At 40.6% G+C, this 21007-nt stretch overlaps 1 protein-coding gene across 21 annotated transcripts in view; it reads left to right on the top strand.

Annotated features, from left to right (window-relative positions):
- LOC147033203 (protein FAM72A-like) overlaps positions 1 to 21007 on the top strand; it is a 33360-nt gene that overhangs the window by 3664 nt on the left and 8689 nt on the right. For 3 of the 21 annotated variants that reach the window (XR_015055481.1, XM_085871349.1, XM_085871348.1), the window contains exons 2-4: positions 4943 to 4999; positions 6503 to 6608; positions 14442 to 14493. The exons of 1 other annotated variant lie outside the window; for it this stretch is intronic. Coding sequence is in view for 13 of the 20 variants with exons in the window: in XM_085871349.1 (XP_085727475.1) it covers positions 4943 to 4999; positions 6503 to 6608; positions 14442 to 14493 (215 nt within the window). In the remaining 7 variants the exon portion in view is untranslated. Of the gene's footprint in view, positions 1 to 4393; positions 4440 to 4942; positions 5000 to 5988; positions 6609 to 8753; positions 12463 to 14441; positions 14520 to 15434; positions 15519 to 16234; positions 16386 to 21007 lie in introns of those variants that run through there. 17 more of the 21 variants (XR_015055485.1, XR_015055486.1, XM_085871351.1 and 14 more) reach the window with 12 other exon arrangements.

Below are 21007 nucleotides of genomic sequence, written 5' to 3' on the forward strand. Positions count from 1 at the left end.
TCGAGAATCTGTGGAGGGAGCTCAAGACCGGAGTGATGGCAAGGAAGCCTTCCAACCTCAAAGACCTGGAGATGTTCGCGAAGGGAGATGGCCAAAATCCCTGTAGAGACATGCAAAAACCTTGTGAGCAAGTATAAAAACCGTTTGGAGGCTGTAATCACAAACAGAGGCTTTTCCATTGATTACTGAATGTGACTTTGAACTGATCTGAGTTAGGGTATGAATAATTTTGGGCTTAACTGTATATATATATATGTATATATGTATATATATATATATATATATATATATATATATATATATGTATGTATATGTATGTATATATATGTATATATATATGTATGTATATATATGTATATATATATATATGTGTATATATATATGTATATATATATGTATATATATATATATATGTATATATGTATATATGTATATATATATGTATATATATATGTATATATATATGTATATATATATATATATGTATATATGTATATATATATGTATATATATATATATATGTATATATGTATATATATATGTATATATATATATATGTATGTATATGTATATATGTATATATATATGTATATATATATATATATATATATATATATATATATATATGTATATATATATATATATATATGTATATATGTATATATATATATATATATATATATATATATATATATATATATATATATATATATATACAGTCATGCGCTGCTTAACGACGTTCCGGGCAACGACGGATCTGCCAGCTCTGAAAAAAAAAAAAATGTAACTGAAAAATTCCTATCGCCGAGTCATGTTGCCTCGTATAAAAATAGCACGTACAATTATGTACACTGTACAGTACATAATACCTCATAATGATAATAAACGACAGTGTGGCCCTGTTATAATGCGATCGTTGAGGTCCATAAAATGTCATCGCAAAAAAAACAGGATCGTGCTAAATCGGGATTAAAGGAAATCGGCTTTCAAACTGAACCAATGTTTGCACGTTTACCTTCTCGCAAGTATATTACCTTTGAATTGAAGAATTCCGCGAATAAATCGTTGTTCTTGGTCAACATTAAAACACATTTGTTTTTAGTGAAGCTTTTTATGTTGTTAAAACAATCGCACTGTTCCAAAAATATATATCACATTTGACAGGTGCTCGTTTCTTCATTTGTAAATGATAACATCGATGCAATGATTACATATTTATAAAATTCAAACGCAAATTATTCACCTTTCTATAATCGATGCGAGAGGAGATTGTAAGCTGCTGCTAACAACACCGATGGCCGTCATGAACTGCACAAAGGTAAAACAAACGTGTCTTCCGTCTCTTGGATGTGTGTTACAATTGCCAACAGTATTCAGTACAGTAACATGCTGTACAGGCTTGTATCCGAGGACCAATAGGCTACACCATAGAGCCAAGGCGTCTTGGTTTGTGTAAGTACAGCTAAATCTTGTGTCCTAAACCCATCACTATCTCTACCCACTTTACCCAGTCGCACCCAACTGTCCCTGGACTCTGTATCCTTTTCTCCTGACAAGGTGGAGAGCTTGCTTTCAAACCTCGAGTCAGATTCTGCAACCGGTCCAGACGGCATCAGCCCACGTGTCCTCAAAGCCTGCTCTTCTGCTCTTGCTCACCCTCTCTCTGTTCTATTCACCCTCTCATTTGCCCAAGGTCATCTGCCATCTGCTTGGAAATCTGCTAACATCACTGCCCTGCATAAAAAAGGTGCAAAAACAGATCCCTATAACTACAGACCAATCAGCCTTCTCCCAATCATCAGCAAGGTGATGGAATCCATCATCGCTTCAGATATGAAATCCTTCCTCTTCTCCAATGGCTTGATTTCCAATCATCAATTTGGTTTCAGACCAGGTCACTCTACCCTGGATATGCTGCTTCTGCTCTCCCATCAATGGATGGAGGTCCTCAATGCCAGACAGGAAATCCGAGCCGTATCCCTGGACATATCACGTGCTTTTGACACAGTCTGGCACCCTGCCCTACTCACCAAACTCTCTTCCCATGGTATTCAAGGCCATCTCCACTCATGGCTCGCAGACTTCCTCTCCTGTCGCAGTCAACGTGTGGCCCTAAATGGAGTTCTTTCATCCCCTCTTCCTGTGCAGGCTGGAGTTCCTCAAGGTAGCGTTCTGGGCCCTGTTCTTTTTCTGGTTTTCATCAATGATCTCTCGGACTCTCTGGAAAATCCTCTATTTCTCTTTGCCGACGACTCCACCCTCTGCCGTACCATCTGTCATCCCTCAGACCGGCAAGCAGCAGCTTCTTCGCTCACTGCAGATCTGGATAAAATCACAAACTGGTCCAACACGTGGAACATGTCTTTCAATCCAGACAAATCTCACACTCTCACTATGTCTCTTCGAAAGGACCGTTTACAAAACCCCCCCATCCACTTTCTCAACAATCCTCTGGAAGAAGTCTTTTCTTTCAAGCTTCTAGGTCTCACTATCTGCTATGACCTTTCCTGGGAAAGTCACATTTCCAACCTCGCCTCAAAAGCCAGTCGCCGACTGGGAATCCTCCGTCGTGCTAAGTCCTTCCTCGGCCCTCTTGAGCTCCTGACCACTTACAAAGCTTTTGGCCGTAGCCTGATGGAGTACTGCTCTCCCCTTTGGGCTGGTGCTCCTGCCTCCCACCTTTCTCGGCTTAACGCTGTCGAAACCAGGGCATTTAAGATCATCGGCATCTCCCGCAATGAAGCTGAGTCTTTGGGCCTCTCACTCAATCACCGCAGGTTGGTCGGTGGTCTTTCTGTCTTCTACCGACTCCTCTCCAGCCTTGCCCCCCCTGCTCTCTCTGCGATTTGTCCCCACCACATTTCCACAGGGCGCTCAAGGTCCGCCAACAACCCCCTTCTGGTAAAACTACCAAAATCACGAATCACTGCTCATCTTCACTCTTTCATTCCTCTTTTTTCCTGCCTTTGGAATAAACTTCCTCACTCTATTCTTTCCCATTCTTCCCTCCAGGCTTTCAAAACAGCTGTTCACCACCACCTCTTATCTTCCCCCATCCAAATCCTCGATCTTTTCTACCCCCGATAATCCACCCAAGCCCACTTCCTTCATTTCTCCTGCTTTCCTTCCTGAAAGTACCTGAAATGTCCATCTTCTCTTCGCCATGTTCCCCGTCCCATCCCCATCCCTCTCCCTTCCACAGTTCACCTAATGTGTCTGTTCCCCACTGTTTTGTCCCTTCCACTCCCGCCCCTCTTGTCTCATGCCTCCTTGCTGTGAGTTGTGTGTTTGCTCTCATACGAGCCTTGACCAAGGTATACAAAAAAAAAAAAAAAAAAAAAAAAAAGTACGATGTTCGAAAACGAAAAAAAAAATGATGTTCGCCCAACGACGACATCGCTCAATGACGCATTTCTCAGAACGTAACCCCGTTGTTAAGTGGCACATGACTGTATATGTGTATATATGTGTATGTATATATATATATATATATGTATATATATATATATATATATATATATATATATATATATATATATATATATATATATATATATATATATATATATATGTTTGAACTTGGGTTCCCAGCATCATTGAAGATAATTTATGCAAAACAAAAAAGGTAAGGACACAATTTGAGACTATGTTGACAGTTTCGAGGTACAGCAGCCTGTCCCCGTTCACGAAAAACACACAGGTTAGGTGTTGGGCAAAACCGTGACATGCAGTGTTTCCTTAGAGGAAATGGGGTTTGTGGAACCAACTGTAAAATTTGTCGACTTTTTTGCTTAAACTAGTAAAAATTAAAAACACTTAAAATTGAACTTGCTTATCATGATGATGATGATGATGATGATGGAGGGTGTTTGAGGTTATTGAGATGACGTCGACGTCCTTAGCTTCGGGTCGTCAGGATCATCAGACCGTGTGAAGAAGGAGGTGATCTTTGTCTGCTTTACCTTATTCTGCATGTCCTTATAGACCTCCGCATCAGGTGCCATGAGAGCATCCATCTTGTGCTTGAATTTCAAGCACATCTCCATGAAGACCAGCGAAAACCTTTCAATATACGTGCCTGCTTTATCCCAAGTGGTCTCTTTCACACTCCTCAACTTTATCAAATTCCCCTTCCTCGATTCAAAAGGAACAAACAAATATTTTCACTCTCGGGGGGGGGGGGGAGGGGGGGATCACAAACCCATTCTGCCTCATTTCTTTCTTGGTTCGTTCTTTATTTCCTCCTTTCTCATTACCTCTCGATTCAACCAATATTTCTCATAATTGCGATTAAGCGAAATCACGATGTGGAAACCCACGTTCAGGGTGGGTCTGATGTACCATACTGTATTTTATATCCAAAGCATTAATAAATCCTGATCCATCATTTCAGATGACACGATGAATCTTGTGACAGAAGAATTATTCATTCCAAAATTGTAAGTTTTTGGCTATATGTTGTAATCTAGATATTGAACATGATTTGAAACTTAAGTAATTTAGAAGCTCTTGTAAATATCTGAATACGTATGTTTACAAACTTGCCAAATGCAGCAAAACACGATTATAAATGTCATCTGGTAATGTGATCACTAAAGCTTTGAAAATTTGATACAAGGACTATGTGATGACTCCAGTACCCTTATTGGTTGCATGTGGGGATAGATTGCTGCCTGTATTGGGTGTGTGTCTGCGAGTGTAAAGTGTGACACTTGATACTTTAACGTAGGAAATGCAATAAACTGATGTCAAACCATTTCATGGATATTTTAAATGAAAAACTTCAATAATTTTTTATTGTATTGTTGTCAACATTTCTCTTGTTTTGGTTCATATAATGAGCTTTAAAGTGTTTTAATTGCAAACTGTCTCCAAAGTTGATTGCTGGCACTCAATTACCCCAGGTCTGTTTTTGTTGTTTTTTAACCTCCACAAACCGAAGGTGGATGGACATTGTGCATTCACTCCTGTTTGTCTGTGAGCAGGATACGTCAAAAAGGTATGGATGGATTTGGACGAAACTTGGTGTACAGGTTAGGTGTGTGAGAAGGACTAATTGATACAATATTGGTGAAGATCCAGATCTGCATCGAGATGCTGTAATTTTCTCAGTGATTCTTCACCATTGAGAGATGGGGCCAAAAATGACATATTGCATGATATTTCAAAAATTTATGCATGGATTATGACAAAACATGGTGGATGCGTTGGGGCGGTGACAAGAACAAGCTGATTAGATTTTCATTAAGGTCCTGATGCAGATCTGGCACATCAGTGGGGTACAAAACATGAACTGTTCAGCTTGGTGGAGATATGCACTCTACCGAGTGCCATTCTAGTTTTGAATGTAGCTCTGATACCTCCAACTGCAAAATGTTGTCTATTAAGCTAATGATGCTTTATGTCGCAAATTTAAGTTTTACCAGAATAGAAGGTCCATTGCAGCTAACGGATGCAAACTCACTCCCTTTAATCTGTATCTACTCGGCATCTCCTTCACACAGTTTCCTGAAAAGCCTTCACCTACTTTCACTAATTTTTCTTTTCCCACTGCTTTCTTTACACTTCACATACTTCCACTCAACCCAATCACTCACTTCCCTCAATTTCTTCATCCACTCCCACTTATATCCCATATCTCACTACCTATTCTTCTCCTTCACCCTGAGCCCAATTTGCAGTTTTAAGCTAATTCGGTTCAACGGTGCAGGGGTGCATAGAAGTCAAACAAGCAAACACCTCAAATGATCATGATGATTTACAATGGCTATGGTTTTCATGCTGAGAATCGACATATTTTATTACATGATGACTTGTAATTGGTGCGACCACCAGAATTATCACTAAACGATACACTCACACTATTCAGCCTTGACAAGTCAGACAAATTATGTACAAAAACCTTCATTTATTATATACTAGCAAATACCACCTGTCGATTCATTAATGGGGACAATAAAGGGGAGAGGGGGGGGTGAGGGGAGAGGGGGGGTGGGGGGAGAGAAAGAGAGGAGGAGGCAGGTGTAAGGTAGGAGGGGAGGCAGAGAGGAAGAGGCAGGTGTAAGGTGAGAGGGGAGGCAGAAAGGATGAAGAAGGGGGAGCAAGGATGGAGGTGGTATAGTGGAGTATCTATGGAGGGTATCCGTGCACCCCCCCTACCCCCTTCAGGACTCTACCAAACCAACTTTTTTTTGCTTCCCTTTATGGTCCTATTACACATTTGAAATGTTAACAAAAAAATTTCCCCGCACTTTGGCGATATTCAAGATGGCGTCCAAAATGGGTAAACTCACAGAATACGGTATATAACATCTCAAAAATGTGGCAAATTGGAAAAATAATCATTGGGATTTGGTTCCTGATCATTAGTTACTAGTTTATGATAATTGGTGGTATACTGCTTTCTGCATTTTTGGTGGTATTGGGCCTTTGCTGCAAACAAATCAAATCCTCCGATTCACCTTAAGAGCCACTCATGATTGTTCTCTTCTGCTATTTGCAGCACTTTCTGCCATCCATCACGTTCAAATGAAGAGGTGCCTTCCTTTGTGTCGATGCCTGCCTTTTCACATGGATTCGGCCTTCAGTATTGCAGAAAATACAATCAGGTTCAAAAATGATCTTTTCTGATGCTTTCTTGCACTTTACCCTTCCTTTTTGGCTGGGAGATGGTCCAGGAACGTTAGATGGTTCACAAGCTGTTAACCTTTGTAGGTTCAGGGTAATTCTTTGGTAACATCCTCGGTGATAGCCCTCGTTCTCCTGGATCTCATCAGGAATGCTCTGACAGATATCTGTAATTGGATATGAAGAACCTGGTGGTTCAGCTAAGCGATGATCCGTATATTTTTGAGAAGTGCCAATGTATAATTTGGATTCGGCAAGTCTGAAAAATATGTGAACGATCCATGCTTTATTCCAGACATATGAATGACACAATGTTCCCATTTGTGTTTTCTTTCCATTTCAACAACTTTCTTTTGACAATTACATTAAACTATTTCTTGCTTGTCTGACATCTTGACTTGTGATCATGATCTTGACGAGCTACGGTCTTGCTAAGTTAACTAATCTAAACTGGAAAGAGAAAAAAATACACATAAAAAGATTAGTACACATAATACTTGAGTGTATGTAAATATTCAAAGTGCATCAGGGTGTGTGTGTGTGGGTGTGTGTTTTCTGCCTTTCAAATTGTCCGCCATCTTCAATTCCAAGTACGATAACAATAATAAACATCCTTGATAAGAATTACAAGACGAATATTCCATGGTTCTTTCCCTCTATTATTATTATTATTATTATTATTATTATTATTATTATTATTATTATTACATTAATGATTATTTGAAGCTGACATTTGATATTTACGATGATTTTACCATTTTAAAAACCATTTTTAACTCCATCTTGGATTTTATGAATGGCAACAAAACATAAATTACCATATAGGCTTATTAGTTTCTAATAATCAGGAACATATATTACAATTAATCCAAATATTAATTTACTGTATATTATTCTTAGTTTCAGGATGTTAAATACAATTTTATATGATTTTTGCCTATAGTGGTGGCCATCTTGGAATTTAAGCATTGTAACAAAATTCAATCACCAGGTATTAGTTACTAATGATGAGAAACACATTATTCCAATAAATAATTTATAATTTTGTCACTGTTCAGTATGTGTGGAGTATGTGTTTTTGGCTGTTATATATAATTTTCCATGATTTTGCATATTTTGGCGGCCATTTTGGACGCCATCTTCGATTTTTAAAAATGGCAACAAAGCCCAATTATCAGAAACTAGTAATTAATGATCAGGAACCAAATTGCAATGATTATTTTTCCAATTTGCCACATTTTTGAGATGTTATATACCGTATTCTATGATTTTACCCATTTTGGCAGCCATTTTGGACGCCATCTTGAATATCGCCAGAGTGCTGGGAAATTTTTGTTTGTTAACATCTCAAATGTGTAATAGGACCATAAAATGAAGCTGGTTTGGTAGAGTCCTGGAAGGGACGTGTAGAGTGCACGGATACCCTCCGTAGATATGTGTAGTGAGAGCGACACCTCACCAAACGTTGCTGTTCACTGTGTGGGAGGAAGGAGTGTGAGAGAGAGACAGAGGTGTGGGAGGAGAGGGTTGGGGTTAGACACATCAGGGGTGGAGGTGGGGTTAGCAAAGAGAATGATCTGTGAGGCTTAATGACCAAACGCCAAATAAACATGTCAGAACAGCTGTACACACAACAGTTTGTAAAGTAATCAACACCGCCACAACCCGCTTCCTGCTGCCTGGACTCCGCCTCCTCTTTCTCCACCTCTCTCTCACTCTGGCCTCGCCCTCGTCGACATCGCCACGACCCGCCTCCTGCTGCCTGGACTCCGCTTCTCTCGCCCTCATCGACACCGCCACGACCCACCTCCTGCTGCCTGGACTCCGCCTCCTCGTCTCCGCCCACCTACCTGGTCCCGCCTACCACTCCATCCAGGCACTCTGGATTCCGCCCTTTCTCCACTCCAGCCCCTCCTTCACGAACACGGTCTCCACACATTCTGCTGAAGCCAGAGACGACTGTCGGGTACCGCATCACCTAGCATCCACCCCCCCCCCCCCACCAGAAACGTATTGGTGGTGCGTCATCTTATCAAGCACAAAGGTACAGAGATCGCAGCCTCAACTCCTCTCCCTTCTTGTTGCAATACTCCGTGTGTGTGTGTGTGTGTATGTGTATGTGTGTGTGTGTGTGTGTGTGTGTGTGTGTGTGTGTGTGTGTGTGTGTGTGTGTGTGTGTGTGTGTGTGTGTGTGTGTGTGTGTGTCGGTGCCTGTCTGCTTCAGTAAGACTGCAGAAAATCGTTATTGTTATTATTTTTGCGTTAAGTCTGCTCTGTAAGCCTGGTGTTGGCTTAGTGGTTAGAGTGGTGGCTTGGGATCCTAGGGTCCTGAGTTCAAGCCCCGTTGGCTGCTGAATTAACACCAGGGGGTTGACTCAGCCTGTCATCCTTCCGAGGTCGGTGAAATGAGTACCAGTGTACTGGTCCCGGTGTATGCCCCGGTAAGAATAGGTGTGTCGTAAGAGGCGACCAGGGTTGGCGTCAGGAAGGGCATCCGGCCATAAAACATTGCCTCAAGTAAAAGCCCAACTCCTGCACAGCAGGGAAAAATGGCTGTAAAATGGTCATTCTATATTTTTTAAGTCTGCTCTGTGTCCGCTTGTGTAAGTTGCCTATTTATTTTCTGCACCACACCTCTCTCTCCCCTGTCTCTGCACAACACGCCCCAATAAATCCTGATCGTGCCACATACCATTACTCGCCCATTGTTAGTAAATTATTATTAGAAATGTTCCCTGCTCGTTTTGTCTTTTCTTCCTTTTTATCCAGCATGGTCAGAATCCCAGTTTAGCCAGGACTTTGTTCCCAATGATCCGTTCCTTTTAGCCGATACGTCCTTGGCAGTGTCGCTTAGCTGCATCCGATCCGGGAGAGTGATCCGGTTCGGACAAGGCGTACCGAGGATGTGTTCCCCGGTAATTAAATCGCGTGATTAATTAGGTAACCCGATTAACCCATAGACGGGAAGACCCCCGGTCACGCGGTTGAGTTATTGGCGTCCACAGTCGGTTAAGCGACCCGCCGCGTCACAGAATTATCCGTGTGCGACGGCCTACAATTCCGGGGAGTCTGGTGGGAGCCGAGACCCCCACCTTGTGGTCTTCTCACCCAAACCCCGGCCCGCAACAATACGTAAACGTGCATAAAACGACAAACACAAAGATTTACCTTTAAACACAGTTCTTTGAAAGAGGAATTTCAAGTGGGAAATATATCAAGGCCCAGAACCTGTGCCTTCACAACCAGATCATGGCAAACATGTGGTCGGATTGACCTTTTGTTTTTGTTTTTGTTTTTTAAATATGTATCGATGTCGAAGTAAGGGGTGAATTATATCAGGAAATCGCACTAAAGGTTAAACAAAGCGATGTCCCGTAAAAATAAATTGCACATTTTCAGCAGATGAGACACGGAATGATGAAGATGTTTCAGCGGAAACATACTTCTGTCTAATCCATGTTCACTTGAGAGCATGGATTCTTTTATCAAAACGAACAACCAAGCAGCTTGGAGAACGCTCGACAAGTGGCTTAAGCACTCAAGAAGCAAGCACCCCAACAAAACGGTTGTTGAGAAACGGCTAGATTGGCACGCGATTAGCAACACATTAGACATACACCTCCCAGAGACGCCAAAATGTCAAGCCACGAATGTTGACGTCTCCGGCGTTTATATGCATTGCAATGTACCCAGCGATTTGTAGCTATGATGAACAGGCATTCGATAATATGAGTGTGGAAAGTGAAAACAACAACTTTATCATGAAGAAATTGCTGCGGCCTGTTCCAAGTCAAGGTATGGTTGAGCAGGCCAAAAAAATGGCGGCTTCAGACCCCAGCGAGGTTACCCAGGAAACGCCTTAAGACTCCAGACAGCGAGGTGGCCGAGGATCGCCTGATGAAGGATATGATTAAATAAGGCCATTAATTATCTTCAAAAGGGGTGTTCTAATTAACCCAAACATCCAATTTTCACTCTTGCACTTCCTTGGAGTTTTCTTAGTATGCATGCAAAGTTTCAGCCTGCTCGGTTTATAGTTTTTGGAGTTATGGAAGACACACACACACATACACACACATACACACACATACACACACATACACACACACACACACACACACACACACACACACACACACACACACACACACACACACACACACACACACACACACACACACACACACACACACACACACACACTGCTTTTATTGGGTAGTCGATCCAGTCGAAAAAAAGAAAAAAAATTTAATTTGGAAATTTGTTCTGCCCTTATTATCAGTTTTTCCGTCGATATGTTTGTCTGTCTGTCTGTCTGTCTGTCCCTCTGTTCGGTCCAGTGCTCCGTTAAGGCAATGGCAATTTCCATGAAACTTGGTTGTTAGGTTTATACCATGACCTAGTTGTGTGCAAATGAGAACCGTTGCTATGGACACCACCGTTTCTGAGCAATGGGACTTTGAAATTTTTGAAAAATCATAAAAAATTATTTTTTTGAAAATCAAAAATCGGGCCACGAGCGACTGTGGGCAGTATACCTTCAGCCATATTGTCAAAAAATTCCAGCCGGATCCTATGAAAATTGTCGGAGAAGATAGACTTTGAATGAACCCTGGTCGAAAACAATAAAAAAACGAAGTTCGTTATATCTCAGAGACTATGAGTCAGATATACATGAAACTGGTATGGTAGGTTCATGGTATGTCCTAGTTATGTGTGAGAAAGAACCGTTGCTATGGACCCCTCCGTTGCCTAGTAACGGCCAAAAAACCTCTAAATGTGGGGGTATTTTAACGAAAAAAACAATCTGCAGCATTAACCCTTGAAGCTAGAATCATGAATTTTCTTGTGCTTAATCCTCAGGTCATTCCCCATAGAACGGGCTCATCGCGTCAGGTTCTATTGGATAGGCGACTACCCCTGTCCGCCTACCGGCTTGTTAGTATACAGATAGCTAGAAAGCTGCTCATCCCTTTTATTTTGGCAGTGTATTAGCCAGATCGCTCCCGAAAATAAAATATAACCCGGATTATGTACATGAGGCAAAAACATGCCTCCATCTATATTAATAAGGTGTGTGTGTGTGTCTCCATAACTTTAAAAAAAATGAAACCGAGTAGCCTAAAACTTTGCATGCATACTAAGACAACTCCAAGGTGATACATAAATGAAAACTGGGTGTTTAGGTTGATTAAAACACCCCCTTTGAAGATAATTAACTGCCTTATTTAATTATGTCCTTTGTCAAGGCGCATCCTAGGTCACCTCACTCTCCCTTGCTGGGGTCTTAATTCATCATTTTGTTCAGCCTACTCAACAATCCCTTGAGTTGGTGCAGCCACAACAGTTTATCAACGATAAAGTGCTCAAAATGTTGTTTTTTTTCCCCCACTTTCCTCACTGATATTATCGAATGCCTGATATTCATACCTACGAATCACTGTATACATTACTTTTGTAAGTGTTATAGTTTTCAAATTAGGAGCTTGGAGAGATTCCATGCATTTAATATATGATATGATTATCCACGATCTACACTTACGGACTAATTAAAATATATAATCGAAATATAACTTGAATTTGGAGGATCGGATCATGTGGACTAAATAACTCAAAATTTGGAGTGAAATCTGAAAATGTTAAGAAATCGGCAATATGTAGTTTTTTGCTTGTATGTGCCATTACCAATTGGCTTGCTATCTATCACTTGCCAAGCCGGCCGTTCCTTATCAACCATTTCATTGGAGTGCAAGCTTGAGTGCTTGAACCACTTGCCGATCACCCGACACTACTGCAGTCGAGAGCGGTACAGTCGGCAGTTGCTACAAAGTGGAGGTATGTAGACGGTACACACAGACGTGGTACATATGGGCAGATTTGGATCTGTAAAGGGACTCTCTGCGGGCATGTGTGCATGCCTGAATACTTGGTTATGGGCACTGTGGTGGCAAAGTTTCATCCCGAACCTTATGATGATGATGATGGACGGTGGAGGTTTTATCTTTTAATCTCAGCAGCGTACGAGCAATCACGTTTTCCTTTGTCCTAGTGGCTGTTTCCAAAGCAATTGGTTATTTTGCATGAACCGGGTGTGCTTTAGAGCCTCCTCTAGCCAGACTTTCAAAACCAGCCTTGATAAGCATTGGTGGTGGCGAGGGGGAAGATTCAAATTACCCTGAACCCTCACACATGCATATTTATAGTGAAGTTTACAGGACACAGTTTACAGGACAAAACGATTTGTGTGGGTTCAGGGTAATTTGAATCTTCCCCCTCGCCACCACCAATGCTTATCAAGGGAGCTACAGGATTATTTTTTATCCCGTATCTCATGACTGATTATGATTTACAAAGGTTAATGTTGTTACCTCTGCCACCGAAGGTGAAGGAGGTTATGTTTTCACCCCTTTCTGTCTGTTTGACTGTGTACAGGATATCTCAAAAAGTTTGGACGGATTCGGATGAAACTTGGTGGACATGTTGGGTGTTTGACAAGGAAGATATGATTCAATTTCGGTGAAGATCCGGATCTGGATCCGGATCTGGATCTGATAATTTTAAAAGTGATTATTCACCAATGAGAGATAGGGCGAAACCAATATATCGCACGATATTTCAAAAAGTTGCGGGCGGATGAAACTTGGTAGACAGGTTGGGTGTGTGACCATGATTAATTGATTTGATTTTGGTGAAGATTCGGATCCGGATCTGACCACTAGAATTTTTAAAGTGATTCTTCACCATTGAGAGAAAGGGCTCAAAAAACGATATATAGCACGATATCTCAAAAAAAAATGTATTGGGTCAGATAAGTTCTCGTGGATCAGGCATTACGGGGCGGAGGTATGCACTCGACCGAGTGTCCTAGTTAATATACAAAATAATTTGAAAATGCTTCCTGAAAAAATGGTGAAGAGTTCCCTGTTAATTCCACATACCTGTACTTGTAATTTATTTTTTCTGGAGAGGGTCTTCTTTCAGTTGGACTCATGGAAGACCTTGCATGTATTTTACATAAAAAAAAGAAAAACGATGATTTTATGTGACATAAGTGTACTTTACATAAATTGCAAGAATAAAATAAAAAAAATTGATCGAAGGATCATGGAGCAGCTTGTGTGTAAATGAGATTACTAGACATTACTAGATAAAAAGGCATTACGAGACAGTGGTATACTTTTACATTAATTACACAGACAGTGTTCACGCATGGGGTATGTGAGATTTGAACCTGGGCTACCCATAATCGCGAGCCAAATTTTCAGATGGGAACACTACAGGCTCACCAAGGACATTAACTGTTTGTGTGCGGTTGGCCACGATCATGGCCTGCGTCATTGTTCAACAATCTGTATTGTTTGTTCCTTTTTGTCGGCATGTGGGTATGTTCAGTATGGTCTTGAATGATTGGATTTGAATGTGTCACATTCTAGCTTGTTTGTAAGGTCGATGTTTATTGATATCTCATGGTATTCAATATTCTCACAAAATATCATTTTCGTATCACCTGCTGGAAAAATTCAGCACTCTAAACAGTTAAGAAACAATCGACAAATCAATAGATTATATGTAGGACTTGAACCTGGATATTTATTTTTTGGTCACTTTGAGACTTATGGGGGCTGACGTTTGGGTCAAGAAAATAGTTGCTCATTGAGATTGATGAACAAAAGACGACTTTGATTTATTTCTTGGCTTTTGAAAGAATAACATTTTACTCTTGTGAGCAAAAAATGTTTGAAAATCCTCACAAACTTCCTATGTGCTTCTGGTTAGCCATTTGTGTTTAGACTGTGCTTTCTTCTACTTTGCAGTGCTGTGGACTTTGTCAGCTCTACCTATTCCACTTGGACATGTTCCTGCAAGGTCAGAGACTCTGCTTGTCTTAAATGGTGGGTGTCACATTTAATCCAGCTACACCGTTTGTCAACAATTGAAAGTCACAAAGATGGAACAAATTAAATGAGCGTATAAATATATTTGCAAGAGGATCGTATGACACAGTGCTTATCCGATACCTCCAATTATCAATGACTTGGAAATGGGTCCTATGCTCATTGGCGCTTTGTTCGGGTAGCACTTTCATTCCGAGTCGATTTTCAATTGATATTTGTAATTATAAAAATATGACTGGAGATAGCAAAGAGAGAGCTGTAAGTCGTAGTTATGTGTTTTAAGCGATTTAAAGATGGTTCAAGGGAAAATAAAATTATGCCATTGATTTTTCTTTTCCAGCCCAAATATATGTAGATTATGAAATGCGCATTGAAACATTCATATAGATGCTCCAAAGACTATTTATTGAATAAGTTTCTTTTTCTTGTATGCAATTTACAAGGATTTACAAGGAATTAAGACGCAGGAGGAGGTCATTCAGCCCATCATGCCTGCGCTACACCAATACCAGATTTAATCAATCCGTTGATACCCCTTTCCCTCGTGTGCAGCCTTTTTGCCTGCTACACTGGTACTCATTTCGCTGACCTCAGAAGGATGACAGGCTGAGTCAACCCCCCCTGGTGTTAATTCAGCGGTAAATGGGGCTTGAACTCAGGACCCATGGATCCCAAGCCACCACCCTAACCGCTAAGCAAATGCTTTTATTGTAAAAGCAACAATTTATTAACACCAATTATTCCAAAAATAATATATTTCCAGTTGATCCCCGCATTGTATTTTGTCCCCTGCCCCTCCGACAAGTTCGGAGATGGGGCACACTAAAGTGAGCTCCGTCCGATCATCCGTCCATGTACTTTTGTGTACACGATGTTTCAAAAGCCGTTGAACATTGTGCTTTCGTATTGCAGGTATCTATCCCTCATGACATCATCTGCACCTGATTTGATGAAGGCTGTGATTGGCTGAATTATGTTGCCATGGCAACCATCTCGGTAACTTGGCGTGTGTACGCGATATTTCAAAAACTGTTCAAGATTCACCTTTCGTATTATACAGATCCCTCATTCCACCCAAAAGATGGGGGACCTAGAGTATCAACTCCTTGTTCTGATTGCTTTCCTATCACCACTGCATTATTTTACTGTCTTTCTGTTACACCCCACCCCAAGCTTTTCTTCTTTTTTCTCAATCTCCTGCTTTCACCCTTCTCCCTCCCTCTCACTCGTCACGTTTTTTTTTCTTTCATCAACTTTCATTTATCTTCATTACCTCTACCACCGAAGGTGGAATGAGGTTGTTTTCACCTCTGTTTGTTTGTCTGTGAGCAGGATATCTCATAAAATCTCAAAAAGTTATGGATGGATTTGGACGAAGCTTGGTAGACAGGTTGAGTGTGTGATGAGGATAAATTGATTAGATTTTGGTGAAGATCTGAATCTATTTACAAGAATTTTGAAAAGTTATTCTTCACCATTGAGAGATGCAGATCCAGCCTATCAGGTGGGAAACAAAACGTAAACTGTTCAGCCTGGCGGAGGTATACACTCTACCTCGTGCCATTGTAGTTCATGCAGTCATTCATGTGTATTTATTTAGGTCAAGCTTCCTTCCTATGCAGACTATGTCATTTACTTATTATCCTCTGCTACTTATTCTTCCCTTCCCCGACCCTTTCCGATACCCTCCTCACGCCTTCCTTCCTGTGCAGTATACCAATCCAATCATAGCAATTCATCATGCAAGAACAGTGCAACCTTCCTTCAAGCTTTCTTAACAACCCAGCACTTCACACACCCACTATGTGTCTGGATTGCCGATATTACAATTCAGAAATGGAAACTTGCCTTCTCAATGCAAATGTATGAGTCCACCCTTCTCTTTCTCCTCCTAATCCTGCCTCTTCATCTCTTACCCATTTCTGGGTTGTTTCACAACCCAGAGTTTTCATCGGATCTTAGTGAAACTTGCCATGTATATGCAGAAAGCCCACGCGCAGGCAGTAACCATCTCCGATTTTGGAAATTCTTCCTAGAAAAAAAGTTGACGTCATAATATCGCTGCTAATGGACCAATACCATTATCTACCACATAATATCGCCTATACCATTATCTCTGAAACTCGGCAAGCTGTTTGAATTTTGTTTGCGGGAATCAAGCCAGGCATTAGCACAGATAATTTATCGCAAACCTGATACATCACAATGACGTCATATTCGTTTTTATGATGTCATCATTAAGAGGATAAGGATCTTAGCTCATTCGAGCTTGTTTTAATTACTCTGCTGTATGACATAATATTTCATCAATGAAAGCAGTGGAAACAGTTTCATTTGTTGTACATTTGGCGGTTTGCTTATCTGTGACGTCGTCATACCTGCACTTGAGGGCGTTTGAACTGCTCATAGCTGTGTCTACTTTATGAGAGTGTGAAAAGACACCTGCTGTTTTTAATGACAATGTGAGAAAGAAGAGAAGAAGGAAAGTTATGAGAACTAAAGAAGGCTAGTGGAGCATGGGAAGAGAAAGGATGAAAGTTAGCTGAGTTGGTAGTCCACTCAAAATGACGATATCTCTATCTACTCAATATTGAACTGAGTCAGGGATGAACTAAATACTGTCTCCCAAGACTAGGATCAATGTTTATGACTCGGTCAAGTTTTCTACGAAGTTATAATGATGTTGTCAATTGTTGCATTTCAGGTACTGTACATGCTGCCCTTCGTACAAAAACTTTTTTTTTTATCTGTGCATCATTAAAAACATTAAGAGAATACATTTCACTGGGTGGTCCCATCTGAATCCAAGGCTCACGACATCCGGAACCCAAGTTAAAATCCCATTTACCATGTGTTGGTTCATGCCTACGAATACAATTGCATTTCATGTTAAAGTATTGTACACTGATGCATACGGATGTCCGTGTCCTTCATGAATTTGATGTACAAGCTCAATTACGAGCCTTAGATTGAAGTAACTAACCTTTCTTTTTTTTTAAAACGATAGATGGTGGGATTTATTGCACTATTTCTATTCACATGACAGCAATTTCACATTCACAGCATTCACATAATTAACACAAGTGTCCAAACTCTTTGTAGTGATTCAGTGTTGGTCAATTTATTTGTTTTCATACTTGAATATGAAAAAGGACTGTTGCCATAATAATCTTTATAATAAAAGTCAAAGTTCATGTAAGAGCTGAATGACATAGGGCATACCATCGACATTTCACATAGCAACACACTGGCCAGGAAAAGGGAGACAAGGGAGAGATGAGAATCAGCATCATTAGACACTTTGCTCACCTCGTTGGGGCCATATACTGATTTTAGTATTTACTATGAATGTGGATACGGTGAAGATTTTAATCCCTTCTCCTTAATGTCTGCCAAACATGTCCCTTCGCTTCCCTTCCCTATTCCTATCTCATCCTAACCTTAAATAAAAGGATACATTTCCCATTTAATTTTTAACTCACCTGGACTTTAGTCTGGTGAGCTTATGGGATCGAGCAGTGTCCATAGGTGAGTGAGTGAGTGAGCAGTCAGTCAGTTAGTCCATAAACACTTCAGTCATTATCGCTTGAACCAAACACGATTTTTATGAAACCTGGCCAAAAACTTCATATCCGATGCCTAAAATAAAGAGGAATTGACCGTATCAAAATCTGCGCTCATTAAGTAGGTCGATGGGTTTTTTTTTAACCCTTCCCCCAAAATAGGTATTTGCTCTCTTCTCCAAATCTGCATACACGATTTCGAAGAAGCTTGACCACAACCTTCTTCACCTGTAATATACCAAAGTGCATCGACCGCATCAACATCTGTGCTCACTAAGGGGTCTACGGGGTTTTTTTTCTTGACCCTCTAAAATAGGTGTTTGCTCTCTTCTCCGAAACTACATACACAATTTCGATGAAAGTTGTCCACAACTTTCATCACCCGTGATGTACCAAAGTTTGTTCATGGAATTAAAAATTCAGGGTCTAACGGGGTCTGTGGGATGGTGGGCGGGTGGGGGGATGTTGAGTGACTGTTGCTCCTGATCTCGGTGAGCTTCAGGACAGGCGGTCCTATTTTTGTTTTTTCAGTGATCCAGAAATTGTATCCTGTAATATATATATATATATATATATATATATATATATATATATATATATATATATATATATATATATATATATATATATATATATATATATATATATAATTTTTTTTTTATGTTAAAAAAAAGTTATAAAAGAGAAAGTGTGGGGGTGGGTGCCCCAAAGTTGTTTGCATTGTGGCCCGTGTTGGCTATCGACGCCCCTGGGTACACAGATGAGTGAATAACCAACAACTAATCCAGATTAGTTAAAAAAAATACATCGATGAAGTTCATGTTCATTCGGCGCTGGTATTTATATGTCTTTCAGTTGCATGTAATTTCACAGCATCAGACCATTTATAAATGTTCCAAAAAGAAGTCCTAAACATTGATCCTTAACTTGGGAGACAGTATTTACTTCATCCCTGACTCAATTCAATATTGAGCAGATATAAATATCATCATTTTGAGTCACGTTAATCGAGTTAACTTTCAGTCTTTCCATTCACATGCCCCACCTACTCCCTCCTTTATTTCTCATAACTTTCCTTCTTCTCTTCTTTCTCAGATTATATGTCATTAACAACACCAAGTGTCTTTTCACAATCTGATAAAGCAGACACAGTCATGCACAGTTCAAAGGCCCTCAAGTCAAGGTATGATAACGTCACAGATAAACAAACCACCAAATCTGTTCTGCTCTTGCGTATGGCAGCTTGGCGCTGGATAGCTATCATTCCTTGGAAGCATGGCTGTGTCGCTGATGCTGTGCCCCTCTAGCAGTACACTGGTACTCATTTCGCTGACCCCGGAAGGATGCCAGGCTGAGTGAACCCCACCTGGTGTTCATTCAGCCGCCGATGGGGCTCAAACTCAGGACTTTAGGTTCCTAAGCCAACCACCTTAGCTGCTAGGCCAACACCAGGCTTACCACCAAATGTACAGGTGATGAAAATGTTCCCAATGCTTTCATTGATGGAATATTCTATCAGATGGCAGAACAAAGAAAATATATTGGAACAATACCCCTGGTCACTCACCTGGTAGATTAATGATACTGAGGAGGAAGTAAATGTTGGACGGAATCAGCAAAATGTATTAATGAACCAATGTTATTGGGCCAATTTTTTTTTATTTTAAACTTTGATACATCACAGGTGATGAAGGATTGTGGTCAAGTTTCATCAAAATTGTGTGTGTAGTTTCAGAGAAGAAAGCAAATACATATTTTGGGAGGAAACCCTCCATACACACCCTTTGACCCTAATTTTGTTTCTTTTTTTAAATGCTGTGAACAAACTTTGGTACATCATGGTTGATGAAGGTTGTGATCAAGTTTCATCGGAATACTGATATCTTTTGTAGACTAGAAACCAATAAAGACGACGAGGATAACAAACAGGATATAAAAATTAGTTTGCTTTAACGCACGCTTGAGCCGATACCGGAACCAAAATGAAGAAGAAGAACCTTTCTACCCCACCGCATTTATTTGTTTCTCGGCTTTGCCCATTTCATATTAAAAAGACACCGATGTAAATACATGAAGCAAAAACATGCATATAATACATCATGGTTGTATACCTGGGATAATTCCAATTGCACTGGGCCGTGAACTAAAACCCATGCCGAAGGCCTGAGTCCTGCCAATCTGTGCTGCTTCATGCAATGGTGGTGCATGATTTTATTGGGGGTAGAGTCAATCAAGCCAGCTGCCCAGCCAATAGGTATAAAGCAGTGGAGTGGAGTCAGGACAGCTGAACACTGACCCATGTATAATATGTGATATTTTCTAAGTTTATAAAGGACATAATTGAAAAAATGACAAAATGCCCTGAAACTCGAACTTCTGTAACTTTTCATAACAAAGCCTTGCACCAAGTTTCAGTTGAATATGTTAAAGAGTATGGGAAATCAAGTCTGAAAAACCACAGGTGGGATGGATGGATGGATGGACAGACAGACAGACAGACAGAAAGCAAACCTATAGTCCTCTCCGGTGAATCCGGTACAGGACAAATAAAAGTGAAACTCTGCACTTCATGCTGATATCTGTATTAAGGGGTTACCAAAAGGGGGCGCTACATTATGGATTACAATGCAGGGAATATATTTTGTTAATGCAGTATCTCAGGCTCGTAGTGGAGCGCACACACACACACACACACACACACACACACTCACACACCCACACACGCACACACACACACACACACACACACACACACACACACACACACACACACACACACACACACACACACACTCGACTGCCAGACAAGACAAACGCAGCCATTCAGCTTTGGGAAGTTCTCTCACTTCCCGGGGCACTCTGGACACCAGCGATGTCACAACAATGGCTCCACATTTCTCACCACACTCAGCGGGGTACACC

This window comes from Eptatretus burgeri, chromosome 2, assembly GCF_056783735.1.
Source record: "Eptatretus burgeri isolate ZD-2024b chromosome 2, Ebu_testis_v1, whole genome shotgun sequence".
Lineage (NCBI taxonomy): Eukaryota > Metazoa > Chordata > Myxini > Myxiniformes > Myxinidae > Eptatretus > Eptatretus burgeri.